Consider the following 22,805-nt stretch of genomic DNA (forward strand, 5'->3'; position numbering starts at 1 on the left):
GATTCCTGTTCTGTTAGTTATTCAGCTCAGTCCTTGGTCAAATCATTATTTTTTTGGAAATTATATTTATTCCTTATCTTTGTTATTATTTCTAGAAAAGAGTGAACTTGCTTTAGTTTTTATTTTATATTGTTCCGACTTTAATTGTTCCTGATTTTAGTGATTTGTATGTGTAAAATAAGTCATGCAAAATTGGCCAGAATCTTGCCAAGAAAATTTTAAAGCACATCAATTGCTTTTAACATAGTATGTTTGTTGTGTCTGCATTATGTTTCAGTGTTGCTGAAGTATGTCTGGTAAGTTAGTGATTGTGGTATAGTCTCAGCTGTTTGCTATTGTAGACAATATTCATGCTGTGGTTTAAGTTTTTGATGGCACAACGTGAACTCTGTACCACAGTATGGTTTGTGCAGGAAAAGTAAGTTTGGATGGCGGAGATTTGGCAGAGATGGCGGAGCTGACATAAATTGAGTTTGTTTTTGGGAAGGCAAATATCAACTTTGTGTCGATTTTATTTTCATTGGACCAGTTCTTTCTTGTTGCAACACATAATGGAAACAACTTTGTATTTCTTAAATGCATCCACTAAAATAGCATCGTTTAATTTGATTCAGTTTCTGGAGCGAAAGTAATCATGATAAAGGTTGAAAATTTCCCAAAGCACTGAAATCTTAGTGGCTGCCATTGTACACAGTAAATATTAAACTGACAGTACATTTTATTGTATGAAGCAAAACTTCGTGTGGAGTACTTTCATGTACGTTTTTTCACCTTTCAAATAAAATGTAACTCATTGAATAAAATAAACTTATTATTACAATTTGATCAAATTGCCCTTCTGGGTTTTTCATCCTTTTTTACGTGAAATAGTTATATCAATAATACCTCCATATCCAAATTATCTAACTAAAGAAAAGTTATTAACTGTTAGGAACTGTTGTGCAATAACCTGCATGCATTGACCATAACTGTAATTAGTAAATACAGATTGGAAAAATGCACTTGTATATTGTGACCCAAAAGCGATTTGGATCGAAGTGTAAATTTGATCAGAGCTAAAGTTCAAAGACCTCAGTGGGGGAATTTTGCTGGTTAATGGCAGACCTTATGATTTCCTCCTCTTGCGACGAATTTCTTACAATCTATGGAATATATGCAAACTATGCAAACAACCTGATGTGTGTCTACAATTCAATACTAATCCCGTGAACTAGTTTTGAACTGGGTATGGTTTCAAGGTGAAATGAAAGTTTAATTTTAACTAAGAAATTACTTTACTGTCAATTCATAATATAAATCAAAAATGATGCTTTGTCTCCATAACTCTTACTTTGCTATCTGATAAATTGGATTAAAAGAACTGACAATTAATAGGTTTGGTTGTAAGACCGTCCAAGTCTTCACTTTTTGGTATCCTTTCTAAAAAAAAATCAGCATTTGATTCAGTATTGAGTAATTTTCAACAGCGGATGTGTTTCTTAAATAAATACAGATGTACACAAATAAATACAGTGAGACGTGACAGTTTATGCCTCCCCTCTGTGCAGCATATTAAGGCTGGAGCACCAGGAAAGAAGATGCAGAGAATAGTCACTTGAAGCCCATAGTAGTAAAGGGTTTCAGGCTGAGGGCGATTACTTCGATGATGTAAAAGGAAGCAGGGTAGAGTTTCATAAAATTTTAAAATCATGGGGACTAAAATGAATAATTACATAGAAAAATGTAGGTTAATTAAAGTAGAATAGATTTTTGAATGGAAAATCATGATTACTTAATTTGCTGGAAGAATTTTGAGATGCCGAAGGGTGTTCAGTACAGTGCTGTTGTGGTGGTGTACATAGACTCCCAGAAAGCATTTGGTACAGTATCATGTAATAGACTGTGAGAAAAGTTACAGCCCATGGAATAAAAGGGAGAGTAACAACGTGAAAATTGACAAAGTGACAGGCAGAGAGTCATGGTCAATGGATGAATGCAATAAATGCTGCAGATCACAACAAGTCAGACAACATGGTATCAGAGATAATGGGAACTGCAGATGCTGGAGAATTCCAAGATAATAAAATGTGAGGCTGGGTGAACACAGCAGGCCAAGCAGCATCTCAGGAGCACAAAAGCTGACGTTTCGGGCCTAGACCCTTCATCGGAGAGGGAACTGGAATAAATAGGGAGAGAGGGGGAGGCGGACCGAAGATGGAGAGTAAAGAAAATAGGTGGAGAGAGTATAGGTGGGGAGGTAGGGAGGGGATAGGTCAGTCCAAGAAAGACGGACAGGTCAAGGAGGTGGGATGAAGTTAGTAGGTAGATGGGGGTGCGGCTTGGGGTGGGAGGAAGGGATGGGTGAGAGGAAGAACCGGTTAGGGAGGCAGAGACAGGTTGGACTGGTTTTGGGATGCAGTGGGTGGGGGGGGGGAAGAGCTGGGCTGGTTGTGTGGTGCAGTTGGGGGAGGGGACGAACTGGGCTGATTTAGGGATGTAGTTGGGGAAGGGGAGATTTTGAAACTGGTGAAGTCCACATTGATACCGTTAGGCTGCAGGGTTCCCAGGCGGAATATGAGTTGCTGTTCCTGCAACCTTCGGGTGGCATCATTGTGGCACTGCAAGAGGCCCATGATGGACATGTCATCGAAAGAATGGGAGGGGGGGTTGAAATGGTTTGCGACTGGGAGGTGCAGTTGTTTGTTGCGAACTGAGCGGAGGTGTTCTGCAAAGCGGTCTCCAAGCCTCCGCTTGGTTTCCCCAATGTAGAGGAAGCCACACTGGGTACAGTGGATGCAGTATACCACATTGGCAGATGTGCAGGTGAACCTCTGCTTAATGTGGAATGTCATCTTGGGGCCTGGGATAGGAGTGAGGGAGGAGGTGTGGGGGCAAGTGTAGCATTTCCTGCTGTTGCAGGGGAAGGTGCCGGGTGTGGTGAGGTTGGAGGGCAGTGTGGAGCGAACAAGGGAGTCACGGACCTCCTCCCACCCACCCTCCTGCAAAAATTCCATCCCCTATTCCCAATTCCTCCGCCTCCGCCGCATCTGCTCCCACGATAAGACATTCCACTCCCGCACATCCCAGATGTCCAAGTTCTTCAAGGACCGCAACTTTCCCCCCACAGTGATCGAGAACGCCCTTGACCGCGTCTCCCGCATTTCCCGCAACACATCCCTCACACCCCACCCCCGCCACAACCGCCCAAAGAGGATCCCCCTCGTTCTCTCACTCCACCCTACCAACCTCCAGATACAACACATCATCCTCCGACACTTCCGCCATTTACAATCCGACCCCACCACCCAAGACATTTTTCCATCCCCTCCCCTGTCTGCTTTCCGGAGAGACCACTCTCTCCGTGACTCCCTTGTTCGCTCCACACTGCCCTCCAACCCCACCACACCCGGCACCTTCCCCTGCAACCGCAGGAAATGCTACACTTGCCCCCCACACCACCTCCCTCACCCCTATCCCAGGCCCCAAGATGACATTCCACATTAAGCAGAGGTTCACCTGCACATCTGCCAATGTGGTATACTGCATCCACTGTACCCAGTGCGGCTTCCTCTACATTGGGGAAACCAAGCGGAGGCTTGGAGACCGCTTTGCAGAACACCTCCGCTCAGTTCGCAACAAACAACTGCACCTCCCAGTCGCAAACCATTTCCACTCCCCTTCCCATTCTTTAGATGACATGTCCATCATGGGCCTCCTGCAGTGCCACAGTGATGCCACCCGAAAGTTGCAGGAACAGCAACTCATATTCTGCCTGGGAACCCTGCAGCTAAATGGTATCAATGTGGACTTCACCAGTTTCAAAATCTCCCCTTCCCTAAACCAACCCAGTTCATCCCCTCCCCCCAGTGCACCACACAACCAGCCCAGCACCCTCTCCCCCCCCCCCCCCCCCCCCCCACTGATCCCAAAACCAGTCCAACCTGTCTCTGCCTCCCTAACCGGTTCTTCCTCTCACCCATCCCTTCCTCCCACCCCAAGCCGCACCCCCAGCTACCTACTAACCTCATCCCACCTCCTTGACCTGTCCGTCTTCCCTGGACTGACCTATCCCCTCCCTACCTCCCCACCTATACTCTCTCCACCTATCTTCTTTACTCTCCATCTTCGGTCCGCCTCCCCCCCTCTCCCTATTTATTCCAGTTCCCTCCCCCCATCCCCCTCTCTGATGAAGGGTCTAGGCCCGAAACGTCAGCTTTTGTGCTCCTGAGATGCTGCTTGGCCTGCTGTGTTCATCCAGCCTCACATTTTATTACCTTCAGTCAGACGACATCCTTGGAAAGAGATCAAGCTAACGTTTTGAGTCGTCTCAACTCAAAACATTAGCTTACTCTCTGTCTCCATGGATGCTGTCTGACCTGCTATGATCGCCAGCATTTGTAGTTTTCAGTACAGATTCCAGCATTTGCAGTAATTTGCTCCAACATTATGGTTGGTGGATATTTTGCAGGCTGGAGAAAGATTTGTAGTGTGTGTCAGGTTTAAGTGTTGGATTCTTTTCCAGGTATACATTCATGAGCTAGACCATGATGTGCCGGCATAATTCCAAAGTTTGTAGATGATCTGAGATTTGGAAACATTGTAAATTATAGGGAGGATCATGGAGCGCTTCAAAAGGACATAGACAAGTTGGTGGAGTAGGCAGGCGGATGCCGAATAAAGGTCAGTACAGAGAAATATGAAATAAGTCATTTTTGGTAGGCAGACCATGGAGAGACAAGATAGAATTACGGGCAAAATTCTGAAAAAGGATAGAAGTGGAGAGGCACTTGTATATATGTGCATAAGTCATTGAAGGTGGCAGGACAAGTTGAGACTGTTCTTGGTTGATGAAGATTACGATATTGAGGCTTTATTAATAGGAACATAGAGAACTTGTATAGAACACAGATTTGGCCTCAGTTGAGTATTGTGCTAGTCCTAGGCACTGTGCTTTAGGAAACATCTGAAAATGTTAGAGCAGCACAGAAAAGATGCGCGAGAATGGTTTCAAGGATGAAGGACTTTAGCTCTGAAGATTGATTGCAGAAATCAGGACGGTTTTCTTTTCGAGAAAAGAAGGCTAAGTGAAGGATTTCATAGAGGCATCCAAGGACAAAAGGAGTCTAGATAAATTGATCAGGAAAAATCTGTTCTGTTTGGTGAAAGGATTGAAAACAAGACGGCATAGATTTAAATGAATTGACAGCAGATGAAAGCAATAATGAGAAACATTTTCGTTCAATGGCTGGGATCTGGAATACTGCGAGACGATAGCAGAGGCAGTTCCCGTGGAAACGTTCAAAGCGCATTAGACTGTTAGAAAAGGAAGAATGTGCAAGATTACAGGGAGAAGACAGGAGAATGGCATTAAGAGAATTGCTCATTGGGTGCCCCTGCAAAAACAGTGGGCCAGATGGTGCCCTTCTGGTTAATAACAGTTCTGTGATATTGTGATTCATATACAAGAGGGAAACACACATAACAAGGCTGGCCAACTCTTAGAGAATAAATCTAGAACTCTTTAACACACAGTCAGGTGTAGGTACGTACTGTTCAAAGTAATGAAAGCCAGTAATACACACACTTGCATCTGAGCTATTCCAAATTTGGGTACTGTGTTGTGCTCCCATCTTGTGACTTTATCCTAATCCCAGAAGAGTGAAGTAGGCCCTTATTTTTAATTGCTCTGATTTTAGCCATTTTGCTAGTTAGTTACAGGTTCTATATTCACCCTTAGTCATTTAACTTGCATTGTAACGTCATTTCATGCCAGGTCTTAGATAACCCAGTCTACAACAATTTTAAGTAGCCTCTCTTGCTCCGTGACACACTCGATCAGTGCTCACCCTTTCTTTCTCGCTGACCCTCCCAATGACTGGCAAACCTCCCACTGGTTGACAGTGCTGTTTTCTAGGTTCAGGAGAAGGAGATGGTGACTGGAAAGTTAGTCTGGGATGTGTGTGTCATGGCTCAGGGGAGGGAGTGACTCAACGTAAGTAGAGTTAGCAACTATTATTACATTTTAGTTTAAAAGTTGCTTAAATTCAACTGTAGGAATTTAGCAATGTAAGTTATTTCACTTTACAGTATAGAATGTTTGATGTTCTATTCTAACATGAAATGTCCTGTAAAACTGAACTAGAGCTTTTACATTGGATTTAATGAGAAAATCTGATTTGCTTAATTATATTTTGTTTGAAATGGCAGCTACAGTGGTAAGTGAGGACTCGGGAGACTTGTTGGTTGACAACACTTAATTCCAATACAGTTCTTAAGTGTATAATTGCCAACTGGTTCAAGTTGGCCTAACTGACATGTTAAAAACCGAAAAAAAACTACAGATGTTATAAATCAGGAGCAAAGACAGAAGTTGCTGGAAAAGCTCAGCAGGTCTGGCAGCATCTGTGAAGAGCGTTATGAGGAAGGGTCACCAGACCTGAAACGTAAACTCTGACTTTTTTCTTCACAGATGTTGCCAGACCTGAGCTTTACCAGCAACTTCTGTTTTTTGTAACTTTACATGTTAACCATTCCACTAAATTGTTTTGCTGTAATGTTAGTTTCCCACATCAACCGTTCCTGCTTATCAGAGAGATTGCCAATCCAGTATCATGTTGAGCTCAATTCTGACAACTTTGTCTTCACCTCGTTCTTATTGTATGCAGAACAAGGTGGTGGGGGAGAAAGTGGAGTAGTTGATAATACCATTCGGCCAGTAATCAGAGACCCAGGCTAGTTTTCTGGGGTGTGAGCTGCAACTGGTAGCTGCAATCTGGAATTGAAAGGTAGTCTTGTAATGTCGACCATGAAACCACCGTTGATTGCAATGGTCCCTGCCTTAGCCACTCAAGCATGCAATGGTTCAACAGTCCTGTGTAAATATGCTTCAGTAATTTTTAGCCTTGTTCTCTTAACTTTGCATTGATGAATCCTAGTCACCTGAGAAATATTTTTTTCCCTGACTGATTTCATCAATATCATCTTTTAAAACTCTCTTTTATACTTCCTTGCTTCCTCCACACCAGTGGAAATAGTTCTCTATGGATTCTCACCTTCCGCAATTCTACTTTGCAGAGTCTATTGCAGCTTTCATGCAGTTTCTGTAATTAGGTACCCAGGATTGCACATTGATTACAGTCCGTCAAAAGTACATTTTATTTAAATCCATTATTATGGCTGTAGCTGTTTGTAAAACCAGAATTCTATTAATGTTTTTGTTGCCTTTACTTATCAATGCTGTCATTTTCCGGCAGATGTGAAATGAATCTTTGGATGTTTTTCACTGTCATCTTCAAGTGTACATTCCTGTTCCTTGTTTTCTTCTCACAGAATGTGTTGTCATGCATTATCTTTATTAAATTATGGCTGTGCATTCCACCAACTTTACATATTCCAAAAATTCATTGTTTACTAAATCCTGAATTTCTGTATCTTTAAGTAGTGAGGAAATAAAGTGGACTCCTTGGTAACTCCTTGACTTTTCCATTTTCAGTGCTTTTCCAGTCGCATCAAAGTCTATAAATCTGAAATCTGCCTTTCCTTGCTGTCTAGCAGTTTTCTACTTCTTTGGTTTTTCTTGTTAAACTGTACTACTGGACAGATTTGTTATACTTGAGAAAAACAGCAGTCTTACAAGTATTACTCTACAGGGGAAAACCTGTAACGTGAAGAACAAATGGCAGGTAGAAACAGCGTGAGAAATCCAACAGCACACAGGCCATGCCAACATGCATGGTTTCCTCAGTGCTGTCAAGATGACTTGTTGGTAAAATACCTGATTGCCCATCCTGCTGAGAGCCAAATCGGGGGTGGCAGTCCAAGCTTGCTGGAAAGAACATTACAAAGGCACCAAACATATTGGGAGACTTCGGGTTCACGCAAGTTGAGTCCAGGCATCACAGAGCGTACAAACTTCCAAACACCTTATTTCCCCAATGCTTCAGGTAACACTTGCCCCACATGTGACAGATCTTGCAGTTCACACATTTGCTCCGAAATAGCTAATGAGGCCAATCTGATAAGAGTGTCAGTAAATTATCCTTGATCCCAAGGGACAGCTTAAGCGGGAGGAGGCTATAGATATCTTGTTGGGATCTTTAGACAATTGAGATTAGTCTCCTAAACTATCTAGGGTTGATTCGACCTTTTATCATATTTATTCTGAATGCCCTATAAAAGGTCTAGCAGCATCTGTGGAGAGAAGCAGATTTAACCGTTCCGCCCAGTGTTTATTTTAATTGTACATGGTTTCATCTCTCGGTATGAAAACTGTACGGAACAAAAGGGTGTAAAGAGAGAATAGTGCATTTCAAATTTAAAAATAGCATATATGAGGTCGTAGGACCAGCAGATGCTGGAGAATCTGAGATAACAAGGTTTGGAGCTGGATGAACACAGCAGGCCAAGCAGCATCAGAGGAGCAGGAAAGCTGACGTTTTGGGCCTAGACCCTTTCTGAAGTAGGGTATAGGCCCAAAACAGCAGCTTTCCTGCTCCTCTGATGCTGCTTGGCCTGCTGTGTTCATCCAGCTCTACACCTTGTTATCTTATTATAGTGTATATGAGCCCACTTCAGATTCTCATAAAACTACATCCTGCCTCAAACCTCATAGATATCTTGTCCTGATTTTTCCAAAGTCTTGCTTCAAAACTATTATAGATTGAAAAGCTTTGAATTCAGCAAGGTGCCTTCCAGAGAAGGTCCGAAATCGCACGACACCAGGTTTATTTGAAAACACAAGCTTTCAGAGTCTTGCTCCTCCGTCAGGTGTTAGAGAGGTGGCATCAGACTCTCAGTTTGTAAGTAAATCATCAAAGGGTCACACAACTGAAGAGGATGTATTAAACACACCTAAGATTCTGTTAAATCTTCAAACAATTAGAAGTTTTTAAATTGATTGACATGTATATGTAAATCCCTGAATTTCTTTCAAGTCACTGACCTGAGAGAACGAAAGGTTTTATCAGTGTAAAGAAACAATGACATTTTCGGTCAGATAATGCATGTTAGGTGTGAGGCTTTGTTTGGAATCTATTTGTGTTTTGGTTTGAATTTGGACGAGTTTTATTTCTAAAGTAGGAATTTATAAAACGCCACATTGACTGACTGACTGTCTATAAATATATTCTTTTTGAATAAGACAGAATGTATCTGCAAGTACAAATTCATGCCAATGATTTACATGTGTGGGGTGGGAAGAGGGAGAGAGAGTGTGTAGGGTGTATGTGCGCGCGCGTCTGGGTAGTCAAGACATTTTTAGCTCACTCACTATTGTTTGGAATATGTGTAAAAATAACTGCCTTTCCTGCTCTTTAAATAATTCTTTTCTGCCCATGAACCAAAAAAGCTAGCTGCTCTTGGAGTTTTTGCTGAAGTACTTGTTGAAATCTATATTCAAGCCTTTTTGTGGGGGGAAAAGAAATTCTAAATTTTGAAACTTGTGCCTAACTTTTCTAACACTCCTCTTCTGGGACTTGGTAGCACTTGTCTTCTGAAATTCCACATACACCAATATCTACTGAATTCTCTTTATCTATCCAATTAGTCATGTCTTCAAAAGAAAATTCCAAATTTACTGTACCTGACCAGACTTTTGATGAATCCATTTTGGACTTTGATCACTGCTTACCAACTGATATTATTATAGATTCTAAAACTATTAACAGTTGATTTTATTCTATTTTAAATGATTGATAGTGACGTAATTTAGCTTGAACAAGGGGGCTGTGCTATCTATATGGTAGAACATAACATGATACAACATATGTCTCTCTCAATATTTGCTGATTTCTTTAAATAGCGTAAGGTGCTCACTGTCAGGGCCTAATAATTTTGAGTCCTGATTATTTTTGAAACTGAATCTTTTTGCATCATTGACTATTGTAATGATTCTATATCCGTCCATTCTATTGCACATTGATCTGTAAAACTGATGCACAATATTACGCTTGTGCTCCTAGATCACAGTCGGCAGAGTGGCTCCATGGTTAGCACTGGTGCCTCACAGCATCACGAACCAGGATTTGATTCCACCCTTAGGAGACTGTCCGTGTGGAGTTTGCATGATCTCTCTGTCCCTGTGTGGGTTTCCACCTGGTGCTCCGGTTTCCTGCCATAATGCAAAGATGTGCAGGTCAGGTGGACTGGCCATAGTAAATTACCCATACTGTTCAGGAAATGTGTAGGTTAAGTGCCATAGCCATGGGAAATGCCGGGTTACAGGGATAGGGTGGGGAGGATGGGTCTGGGTGGGATGTTCTTTGGAGGTATGGTATGGACTTATTGGGCTAAATGTCCTGTATCCACATTGTATAGATTCTGTGCTCTTATGTTCTATTCAATCATGAACCCAGTCTTCCTGTTTGAGCCTTAGAGGTCAACTTTCCTAATTTTCATCTGTTTGACATGTCTGATGGTAATCTATGATAATTATTAAGATTACTCCCCTTGAGATTTTGTTTTACTATCTAAAGGCTCATTCTTTAAACATAGTTGGTAAGGTCTCAAGCATTCTTCAATCTAGTGTAGAGGAAACACTCAATCTTTCCAGTCATACTTAGATCATTCGTGAAAGTTGTTCTGGTACAAGATAATTGCAAGAAAGAACTATATTTGCAAAACTCAGCAAATGTCTTTCAGAGACTTTCCCTGAAATCTTATAGTTAAGTGTTTGTGTTTAGTGTTGAATGTAGATTTTCTTTTTTTTGTACAAAACAGGTCATGAACTGTGATGGCACTGGTAGGCGGGTCCTTGTTGAGGATAAATTACCACACATCTTTGGTTTTACTCTGTTGGGCAATTATGTTTATTGGACAGACTGGCAGCGCCGTAGCATTGAACGTGTTGACAAAAGATCTGCTGAGAGAGAGATAATCATTGACCAGTTGCCTGATTTGATGGGCTTAAAGGCCACAAATGTTCATCAGATCTTGGGTAAGTAAAAATGTTAGTAGCCAATCCTATCTCTTTATTTTGAAAACAGGATTCTGTCAATTTTTGGTTTTTCTGAGCTGGAAGTGGGGAATTGAATAAAGTTCCTGTTGCTATCAAGAAGCATAAGTTATCAGGGAAAACTTCTGTTAACAGCCCAGTCTTAACTGTGTGCTGTTGGGAAATAAGTGGACTTGAGAGAGATATTGAAAAGTAAGAACCATTTGTTCTCACTTTGAGTATTGATCCAAGGTGCAATTTAGGAAAGGTTCCATTTTAATCCAAAAAATGGCTTAAAAATAAGTACATTAGTTATTGTGGATTTTCTGTGAAAACTGCTTTCACATGTTGCATTTTGTAGGCTAAGACTTAGGTAGTTGTGAAAAATACAGTCATAAGTGTATTAATTTTTTAATCAGTAAAAGTAGTTATTTATTTCAGTAAATAGTAACTATACCAATTTGAAATTTTGTTTTTCTGAATATTTATTCACAGTCACTCCTTTTATTGTAACACCATCATGTTTACAGGTAAAGTAGGTTGTTTTAATATTTTTCAGGTACCAACCCATGTGCAGAAGATAATGGTGGATGCAGCCACTTGTGCTTGTACAGACCTCAGGGTGTGCGATGTGCCTGTCCAATAGGTTTGGAGCTTATTAGAGATATGAAAACCTGTATAGTACCTGAAGCTTTCCTCCTCTTCTCTCGGAGAGCTGACATCAGAAGGATTTCGCTCGAAACAAACAATAACAATGTGGCTATTCCACTGACTGGGGTAAAGGAAGCTTCTGCTCTGGATTTCGATGTGACTGACAACCGGATTTACTGGACGGATATTAGCCTGAAGGTATATAAAGCCTTGCTGTTGCTGCTGTTTCTGTGGTATCTGTGTGTGTCTCTGAGCTGCCAGGGCTAATAGGCTCCCGCAGGATTCTGCTAGAATAGTAATTGCAGTCTCGGTATAAAAATAACCTGTACTTCTATCATGTAGAGAAAGAAAAGCATGATTCTGGAAAATATACTTGAATGTTTGTGTACTTTTTTAAAAAAGAATAGTTATTACTTAGATCTAGAAGGGGAATGGAAAGCTACCTTTATTAAATGTTCAATTTATTTACAATATAATGCAACAATTTTTCATCAAGAAATGCTAACATTAAAGACTGTGGACCCAGCAATTTATTGGTATAGTTTGAAACATTTCTTAAGTATATTTTTCTAATTACTTTTACAAGTTAGCAGATTGTGAACCTTGCTGTAATGCGAACACAGATCATTTAAACATGTCCTCAACCTTTGCTGGCTAACTGATTCAGACCGAAAATAAATTGTCCTGAAGATAGGAAAACTAGAGGCCAATACCATTCACTTGTTATATTTCCAATTTTCCTTAATTCACATCAGTAGATGTTTTTAAAAGTCAGCATTTGTTTTTGGATCAAAGTAGTTTTGCAAGTAATTTTTGGAATGACTGTCATTACCACACTATAACTATTAAGATACACATAACAAAGATAAACAAGCTCATCATTTTTTTTCCGATCCTGACTATGGTTAATCTCACATATAGTACACTGCTATTTTACTTTACAGACCATTAGCAGGGCTTTCATGAATGGCAGTTCTCTGGAACATGTTGTAGAGTTTGGTCTTGATTACCCAGAAGGAATGGCAGTAGATTGGCTGGGGAAAAACTTGTACTGGGCTGATACTGGAACCAATCGGATTGAAGTCGCAAGGCTGGATGGACAGCACAGACAAGTATTGGTGTGGAAAGATCTGGACAGCCCCAGAGCTTTGGCACTGGATCCTGCTGAAGGGTGAGTCACTGAAAAGCAGAGTGCCCCCACAATAACCGCCCAAAGAGAATCCCCCTAGTCCTCATACCACTCCACCAACCTCCGGATACAACACATCATCCTCCGTCGGTTCCGCCATCTACTATCCAACCCCACCAGCAAAGACACTTCTCCGTCCCCACCCTTGTCTGCCTTCCGGAGAGATCACTTTCTCCGTGACTCCCATGTCTGCTCCACGCTCCCCACCAACCCCGCCACACCCAGCACTTTGCCCTGCAACTGCAGGAAGTGCTACACTTGCCCCCCCCCCACCTCCGTCACCCCCATCCCAGGCCCCAAGTTGGCTTTCCACATCAAGCAGATCTTCACCTGCACAACAGCCAATGTGGTATACTGCAACTGTTGTGGCTACCTCTACATTGGAGAAACCAAGCAGAGGCTTGGGGATTACTTTGTAGAACACCTATGCTCGGTTCACAATAAACAACTGCACCTCCCAGTCGCGAACCATTTCAACTCCCGCTCCCATTCTTTAGATGACCTGTCTATCCTGGGCCTCCTGCAGTGCCGTAATGATGCCACCCGTAGGTTGCAGGAACAACAACTCATATTCCACTTGGGAACCCTGCAGCCCAATTGTATCAATGTGGATTTCATCGGCTTCAAAATCTCCCCTCCCCCCACTGCATCCCAAAACCAGCCCAGCTCGTCCCAGCCTCCCTAACTTGTTCTTCATCTCACCTATCCCCTCATCCCACCTCAAGCCGCACCTCCATTTCCTACCTACTAACCTCATTCCGCCCCCTTGACCTGTCTGTCCTCCCTGGACTGACCTATCCCCTCCCTACCTCCCCACCCATACTCTCCTCTGCACCTATCTTCTCCTCTGTCCATCTTCGGTCCGCCTCCCCCCCACCCCCTATTTATTTCAGAGTTTTTCTGGTGAAGGGTCTAGGCCCGAAACGTCAGCTTTTGTGCTCCTAAGATGCTGCTTGGCCTGCTGTGTTCATCCAGCTCCACACTTTGTTATATTGGATTCTCCAGCATCTGCTGTTCCCATTATCTCTGACATATTTCTGGTTTTTGTTTTAAAATTGTGTTTGGCAAAAATGTCCAAAATTCTTCTCCCAGAAATTGTTGAATAGCATTTCCCAAAGTGTTTTTACATGGAGCAACAATTTTGGAATCAGTTTATTATTTGGAAATGAAACATCAACTATTTCAGATGAAGAAATGAACTTTATAAGGCCTAAATTATATTTGATTGCTTTAGTCACACACTGGTAAATACAGAAAGTTTCCAGTTATTGCTGGTGTGAGATCTGTTGATGTACTTAGTTACTATATGATGCAGTAATTCCAGAGTTTTTCTGGTTCAAGATAGCCTTCTCAAATTGGTTAGTAATCGAGGAGTTCATATCTGTATTTTACTACATTTAATGGAAAAGTTCTCCATGGAAAGGATATTTTTAGGACCTATACAATTAAGAATATTACTTCATTCAAAGGTCTTTAATCAAAAAGCTTTAGGTCTACAGCAGTATCAAGTGGCCCTGCATTGTTATGTCATGGCAAGATATGTTCCAAGCCCTGATGTCCGTGCTCTGGGTTGTCACCTGCCAGTGAGGCCAGCCTTGCTCAGGATCTACCTTTACTTTATCTCATGTCTGAGAAGTCTCCTCAAATTCGCAAGAATTCATAGGTGTAAGGGACAGCAAGTAACAGGAAGTTCTGAATATTCTTTAGGTTAATTTTCCCATATCCTTCCAGATCGTACTGGTGACTTGCTCCCATAACGTTACCTGGCTCATAGTATGAAGACTAAAGTGGGCAAGGTTGACTCAATTGCCATTACTTAGATTTCTAAATGATTTTCCTGCTTTCCTTGGCAGGAGAAGAAAGCTGAGTTTTCTTCCAATAATGTGGCAACGGATAAGATCACCACTGAGCCTCAGTAGCATCATTTTACATTGTAAAGCAAATTTCTTCCATTGTCCTAAATTATTGTAAAATGTCTTTCTCATTTATTGAAGTAAGTGTTTGGCTGAATGTGCTTATAATTGCACCATTAACTTGTATGTATTTTCTTAGGTTCATGTACTGGACTGAATGGGGTGGCAAGCCAAAGATAGATAGGGCTGCCATGGATGGAACAGGGCGTATCACTTTGGTGCCAAATGTTGGACGAGCAAATGGACTAACTATTGACTATGCAGAGCAAAGGCTTTATTGGACAGATTTAGATACGAGTCTAATTGAATCCTCCAATATGTTGGGTAGGTTTGTAATTGTATTTAAATTTGCAGGCAAGAGCTGACTTTCTTTGGTTTAATGTTGATTTTATTCTGTATCTTTCATGGTTGTATTGGAGAAGGTTTCGAGGAAAGTGTCTTTAAATTTTGGGCAGTGCACAGCTGCTGTTGGTGTACTTGTGGTTTGGTTTAATTGATAACACTTTGAAAATGAGCAATTATGCATCAAAATGTTTGATCTGAGAAACAAATTTCCTGCAGCAATATTAACTGGTTGTTTTGTAGGTCTGGACCGTGAAGTTATTGCAGACGATTTGCCTCATCCATTTGGTTTAACGCAGTATCAAGACTATATTTACTGGACAGACTGGAGCCGCCGTAGCATTGAACGAGCCAACAAAACAAGTGGCCAGAATCGCACCATCATTCAAGGCCACTTAGATTATGTCATGGACATACTGGTATTTCATTCCTCAAGGCAAGGTGGTTGGAATGAGTGTGCTTCAAGCAATGGACATTGTTCTCATTTGTGTTTGGCTATGCCAACCGTTGGCTATGTTTGTGGATGCCCTGCTCACTACTACTTGAATATGGACAACAAAACCTGCAGCCGTAAGGAATATCACAGTACCTTATTTTGCCGTTTATTTATAAGGCGTGTGTTTTCAGAAGTTGGCAACGTGGCATTCTGTAATGAAATACTAAAGCAGCGAGGGAGAGGGAGGCAATAGCACTGAATTTCTTGTCTTAGCATACTGCTGTCTCACAGTAACACTGGCAACGCATGGTCCTGTAGAGCGATAAGTAAGAATGATGGAAACCTGAATTTAAAAGTGTGACATCGGGCTTTTGTCATCTGTGGCAGTGATTGCATTTTTAAATGTTTTTATTTTGCATATGGTTAAAATATTTCTCACAATGTTATAAATTGCATTATTTATTTGCACAGCGATCAAAGCAATGATTGTAAAAGGACTTTTCTTATGTCTAGGTGCATTACTAAATTACATGCTGCCTTTTGGATATAATCTGGTTTTAGAACTAAACCTGTTATGTAAAAAGAAAAATTGCTTCATATATATGGGGAACATTTTTCATATATTTGAATTCCATATTTTGTTCAAGTGTTTGACTTTTCTCAGCCAGTTCAGATTGACAAGGCAATATCATCATTTTGCAGCTCCAACTTCATTTCTGCTCTTCAGTCAAAAGAATGCAATTAACCGGATGGTTATTGATGAACAACAGAGCCCAGACATCATTCTTCCCATTCACAGTCTGAGGAACGTAAGGGCCATTGATTATGATCCCGTCGATAAACATCTGTATTGGATTGATTCTCGTCAAAATGTAATAAGGCGAGCACAGGAGGATGGGACCCAGGTTTGTATTCACACGGGTGTTTGAGACAAAAATACTTGTGCCTTGAACCGCGCACATTTTCTCCTCCTTTCGAACAAGTGTTTACTTCATTCTCTAATTCCCTGTCAGGATTTATTCTGAGTTCTCTTTTAAGAATACGTAATAGTTATTTCTGTCTATTTAACAATACTCTCGAGCATGCTCATATGTTTTGTAAATACATTATAGATGCTGAGAGCACTGGTGAAAAGAATGCATTAAATCATCTTGATTTACATTTGCGTCAAATTCTTGCAATAATGTTGCTCATTTTAACTCTCATCAAGGTAACCTAGCTATGTTAGGAATGTAGAGACAGGAGTTTGCCATTCACCTTGACCTGTCATTCAATATGACCATGGATAATCAACACTTCACTGCCTCCTACCCATCCCATCCAGTCTCCATAATTCAGTACACCATTGGAAATCAGAAATCTATCAACTCCCTGCCTTAACCATATTCTGAGATGGAGCTGCTACAGCTGTCTGGTAGAGAATTCCAGCAGTTCACAACTGAGTGAAAGCAAGTCTGGAATGAGGAAAATTTAGGTGGCCTCACCTTTTAAGTTGCTCTCACTGGTTATAAGCTCCTTGATCAGTGAAACGGGTTCCCTGCATCAGCCCCGTTTGTCTCTCTTTTTCAATATTTTGTAAATTTCAATGAGATCACTTCTCATTCTTCAAAATGTTAGAGAATACAGGCTTAGTTTCCCCAAACTGTCTTCATAGGACAGTTCCACTATCTGGGAACAGATCTGGTCACCTTCATTAAACTACCTCTATCTCGAGATGAGATCAAAACCGCACACTGTCTCCCAGGTGCATTCTAACCAAGCTCCAACACAACCAAAGCAAACTATCACTATTTCTGGACTCTCATCCACTTGTAATAAAGGTTAACAATCTATAACGTTCCTAATGGCTTGCGGTACCTGCACGTTGGCCTTCAAAGACTTGACAACAGAAAAACCTATACCTACGCTTTCCGGCCTCTTACCTTTTTAAAAAATACTCTGCACGTCTGTTTCTTCTACTGATGTTAATAATCTGTCAAAATAAAAACTGAAAGAACTGTGGATGCTGTAAATCAGGAACAAAAACAGAATTTGCTGGAAAAACTCAGCAGGTCTGGCAGCATCTGTGAAGGAAAAGTCAAGAGTTAATGTTTCGGGTCCAGTTCTGAGGAAGTGTCACCAGCCCTGAAACGTTAACTGATTTTTCTTTTCTTCACAAATGTTCCTAGATATCCTGAGCTTTTCCTGCAAATTCTGTATTTGATGTTGTTGTTGATAATAATAATCTTCATTTTTCCACATTATGTTCTGTTTGCCCATTCACAAAGCCTGTCCAAATTTTCCTGAAGCTACTTTGTCTTCCTGATGGTGCACATTCCTACTTGGCTTTGCATCACCTGAAAATTTGGAAATTATGATGTTTCATCCTCACCTCCTAATCATTGATATGTATCATGAACAATTAGGGACTCAAGTACTGATCTTTGTGGTACTCCACCAGTCTCAGCTCTTTATTCAGTTGTGAGATTTTGGTTCACTGGCTGGGCAGCATTTATTACCTATTCCTAGTTGCCCTTGAAAAGGTGGTGGTGAATTGCCGCCTTGTACCACTGCAATCTACCAACTGAAGAATGACTCACTTACTCCAACTCTTTTTTTTTTGTCTGTTTTCTAGTCAATAGTCCATGCCAGTACAACACACCCTATCCCATATACTTCGGTTTTTCTAACCAGCTTCCTGTGGGGATCTTGGTCAAAAGCCTTTTGTTACTAATATCTTCAAAACAACTCCCAAGTTCATCTAACACAGTTTCCCTTTCGCTAATCCACGCTGACTCTGCTCAATCAGATCATTGTTATTCAAGTATCTGTTCTGTGATCTTTATCAGATCTGTTATTATAGATTCTAACTTTTCCCTACTACTGGTGTACAGCTAAGCAAGCTGTAGTTCCATTTTCTCTCGTTCCCTTAAATCGTGGGGTGACATCATCTTCCAATCCACAGGAATCATTCTAGAATGCATAGAATTTTGGGCGATAATCATCAATGCATTGACTATCTCGACAGCCACATGCTCAATGCTCTAGAATGAAGAACTTTAGGTCTTGGGGTGTATTAACTTCCAGCTCTCTCAATTTCTCCAATTCAATTTTCTTGCACGTAGTAATTTCCTTTTAATTTATCATTCTCCCTAGCCACTTGGATCTCCAGTTCTGTGTGATTTCTTGTATATTTCTCTATGAGAACAGACAAAGTAATTATTTAGAAAGTAGTTCCTCTACCAATTCTCAGTCATTCAGCACAGAAACAGATGATTCGGCCCAACCGGTCCATGCCAACCATAATCCCAAACTAAACTAGTCCCCCTTATCTGCACTTGGCCCATATAACTCCAAACATTTCCTGTTCATGTACTTAACTAGTGTCCACATCCATCACTTGCTCTGAAGTTCATTTACACGTGAACTGCTCAGATCCCATCGGTCAGTGTGCTTGTGATGGGGCCAAATTGGTTTAGTTTTATCCCCACTCTTAGTTTGAGAGGAGAACAAGATAGGCCAAGGCCAATCATTGTAAACCCAGAGAGGGGGTAAAACTAACATTTGACACTTGACCTACAGACATTGTTATTATTAAAGCTTTTGCCAGGGGCAACTTTGAGAAGTTTGTTAAATAATTGCTTTCCCTTTATTTTACCCCTCCCTCAAACTGATAGATATGTGTATTTCACTAACCTTCAAGACAGATCACCAAGAAATCAAACTGTTCTGTTCATTCAGAAATAAAAAGACTTCATTTTAGCTAAATGTTTCCCTTTCATATGCCTGTCAAAACTGTTCAATGCGTTTTTGTTTCTCTGTCGTCAGACTCGTGTTCTGTTTTCTCTTATTATTTTCCTGATTTTCCTTTACGTGTTCAAAAAGTCCTCCAATTCTCAGTTTTACTGATGTTTCTGGCAATGTTACAGGTGTTTTCTCCTACTCTTGTACAACCTTGAACTTCCCTTCTTAGCCGCAGTGAGTGACTGTTTTGAGTTTTTGCACCTTGAAAGTATAGTTGCTGTATCTCATAATAGTTCTTTAAAAACGAATGACCATAGAGAGTCAGTGGACGGTGTTTAATGTATTTTCTCAATCCACTTCAGCCGTTTTGTGCTTTATGCCTTTGTAATTCACCTTATTCAAATTTAACACCCTCGCTTCAGATTGTTATTCTCACTTCCAAACATATGTAAAATCCCTACCATGTTTTGGTCACTCATCCCTACAGTTTCATTTGCAACAATATTGTTAATCACCCTTTTCTCAGTATGTAATACGAGATCTAAAATAGCACGTCCTCTAATTGGTTCCTTAATGTGCTAATCTCTGAAACTATTCATAATATAATCCAACTCTTCTAAAACGATACTACAGTAATTGTCAATTTGTTTTATTTCTGCATGTTGTTTCTTTCATTGTTTTAGTTTTCTACTTCTATTGCAGAGTTTTACTGTTGTAACCAGTGTAATTCCCAACCAAAATTTGGATATGCAGCCCTATGACCTCAGCATTGATATCTACAGTCGTTACATCTTTTGGACTTGTGAGGCGACTAATGTAATAAACATAACACGGCTAGATGGCAAACCAATTGGTGTGGTTTTGAGAGGCGAACAAGATAGGCCAAGGGCAATCATCGTAAACCCAGAGAGGGGGTAAAACTAAAATTTGACACTTGACCTACAGACATTGTTATTATTAAAGCTTTTGCCAGGGGCAACTTGGAGAAGTTTGTTAAATAATTGCTTTCCCTTTATTTTCCCCTCTCTCAAACTGATAGATATATGTATTTCACTAACCTTCAAGACAGATCACCAAGAATAGAGCGAGCTGCATTGGATGGTACAGAGCGTGAAGTTCTCTTCCTTAGTGGACTTAGTAAACCAGTTGCACTTGCTATCGACAACAAGCTTGGCAAACTGTTCTGGGCTGACTCTGATCTGCGCCGCATAGAGAGCAGTGACTTATCAGGTAAAGAGAGGAAAATAATTTTTTCAAAGGACTTCTACGAAAGAGAAAGGAGGAGAAAGTGAAGGAAAAAATGCATTATTTTAAATATGTATGAGAAGTGCTGTTTTTGTAAGCATCAAGTCTTTATTTCTGAATGAACAGAATAATTTGATTACACAATGACCCATATAATCAGTATTATTATTTGAAATGTTTTACATTTTATTCTTCCCTCCAAATATTTCGCAAGTTACATTTTCCCTAACTGCAGGACTCTCTTCCTAGCCTTCTAGTTGTATTACTCTTCACGCCGTGGATTATTGTTGTTCTTTCACAGCAAAACACTTCAGCATTTTGGCACACAGGGATATTGCACCATTTCAAATTTTCATTGATTAGAAGTATTTAACAATTGGGTAGGTAACTTTCATTTTGTTTTGCAATGTAATATTCTTCCCTACCAGTTTAATGATTCTATCAGACACAGGAAAAGGATTGCTGATCTCTGGTCTTTACAAACTAATCAGACTAATGTTGTAAAATTACATGAATATACTAGATAGGAAACGATGAGGGCTGTTTAGCCACTCCAGAACGTATCGCCATTCAATAAAATCCTGACTGATCTGATTGTAACCTCAAATTTAAATAGTTTATCAAGAGTTGATTGCAATCTACCTCTGTCATAAAATATTCAAAGCTTTGCTTCCACCACCTCTTATTTAAAAGAGAGATCTAAACATCTTCTAAGAGAAATAATTTCAGCTGTTCTCTATTTTAAATGGGTGACCTATCATTCTAGTTTTTGTCCTAAAAAGAAACATCCTATCAACATCTATCCTAGCAGGACAGTTCAGGGCCTCATTTGTTTCAAGCAAGTAGCTTGCAAATCTTCTTCATTCCAAAGATATAAACTTAGTCTGCCCAAGCTTTTATCATAAGACACCTCTCAATATGTGACTAATTCCAGGTATTAGTCTGATGAACCTTCTCTGAAATGTCTTCAACTATTCCTCAAATAATGTGACAAGTACTGTGAACAGCATTTTGGATGCTATCTCACCATTGTCCTGTATGACTGAAGCATGACCTCCCCACTTTTGTATTCAGTTCCCTTTACAATCAATGACTAGATTCTATTGGCTTTCCTAATGAATTGTTATACAAGTAGAACAATCTTTTTGCAATTCTTGTATATGGTTATCCCAATTCCTCTGTATCATAAAGCTCTGCAATCTTGCACCATTTAGAGGTTTTTATTCTTTCAGTCAAAATGGACAACTTCACAGCTCCATTTACCCACTCACTTAACTACCTGTAATTATTCATAGCCTCCACTGTTGTCTTCACACCTTACTTTCCTACTTTAACCCTGTGTAGTTGACTAATTTGGCAGCCACACCTTCTATCCCTTCACTCAAGGCATTTACATCAACTGTAAACAGTTGAGATCCCAGCACCAATTCATGTGGCAGATCACTCACTACATTTTAGCAAACTAAAAAGGACTTGTGCCTTCTCTCTGCTTTCTGTTAACCAGCCAGTCTTCTGACCATGCCAGCATGGTTACTCCAAATCTACATACTCTGTATTCACTGGTTCCCCTTTACCCACTGTATGTGCTACCCCCACGTGGAGCTCAAACAGGTTAATCAAACGTGACTTTGCTTTCACAAAACTATTCTAACTTTGTCTGGTGACCTTGAAGTTATCTAAGTACCCTGTTGTAACATCTTTTAATACTAATGTCTGATACTTTCCCTTTGATAGATGTTATGATTTTCCAGAGTTCCTCCCTCTGTTCCATTTTTCTGATTTATCGCTACTTCTAGAATGTTTATTGTAGTCACATGTATTGTAGACTGATGCATAATATCTGTTCAATTCATCTGCTATTTCTTTGTTCTCTGTTATTATTTCCCAGTTACATCTTTTTATTAATTATTTCTATAAACGCTTACTGTCTGTTATATTTTTGGCTAGCCTTTTCTCATATTTTAACTTTAAATCTTTATTAATGTTTGGTCATTATTTCCATTTTTTTAAACAATTTGTCCAAACTTCTGACTTGTCACCCAGTCACAATTGCATGCTTTTCCTTTAATTTGATACCACATAACTTTTCAAGTTAACCGCAGATGGTGTGTCGGTTCATTGGAATTTTTCTTACTCGCTGGAAGGTATCTGTTCTGTGTTGTATTCTGCAATATCTCCTTTTAAATGTCTGCCATTGCTTTTCTGTTGATGTATCCTCTTCGCTAATTTGCCAATTCACTTTAACCAGCTCTGTGTTCAAACCGTCAGTTTCTCTCATTTCAATTTTAACAAAAAATCTCAAAACTATTACTCTCTTCCTCAAAATGAATGTAACATTTAATGATGTCCCTGCTACGTAGGAGCACCTTCACCTTGAGATGATTAGTCCTGCTTCAT

General features: G+C 40.3%; 1 protein-coding gene across 5 annotated transcripts in view; it reads left to right on the forward strand.

The window, feature by feature from the left end:
- Positions 1 to 22,805, forward strand: part of lrp6 (low density lipoprotein receptor-related protein 6) — a 182,758-nt gene that overhangs the window by 138,107 nt on the left and 21,846 nt on the right. For all 5 annotated transcript variants that reach the window (XM_048549411.1, XM_059652423.1, XM_048549413.2 and 2 more), the window contains 8 exons: positions 10,696 to 10,912; positions 11,469 to 11,758; positions 12,505 to 12,731; positions 14,802 to 14,986; positions 15,248 to 15,574; positions 16,143 to 16,345; positions 19,866 to 20,077; positions 20,203 to 20,393. In XM_048549411.1, the coding sequence (XP_048405368.1) occupies positions 10,696 to 10,912; positions 11,469 to 11,758; positions 12,505 to 12,731; positions 14,802 to 14,986; positions 15,248 to 15,574; positions 16,143 to 16,345; positions 19,866 to 20,077; positions 20,203 to 20,393 (1,852 nt within the window). The remainder of the gene's footprint in view (positions 1 to 10,695; positions 10,913 to 11,468; positions 11,759 to 12,504; positions 12,732 to 14,801; positions 14,987 to 15,247; positions 15,575 to 16,142; positions 16,346 to 19,865; positions 20,078 to 20,202; positions 20,394 to 22,805) is intronic.

Source organism: Stegostoma tigrinum, chromosome 18, assembly GCF_030684315.1.
Source record: "Stegostoma tigrinum isolate sSteTig4 chromosome 18, sSteTig4.hap1, whole genome shotgun sequence".
Taxonomy (NCBI): domain Eukaryota; kingdom Metazoa; phylum Chordata; class Chondrichthyes; order Orectolobiformes; family Stegostomatidae; genus Stegostoma; species Stegostoma tigrinum.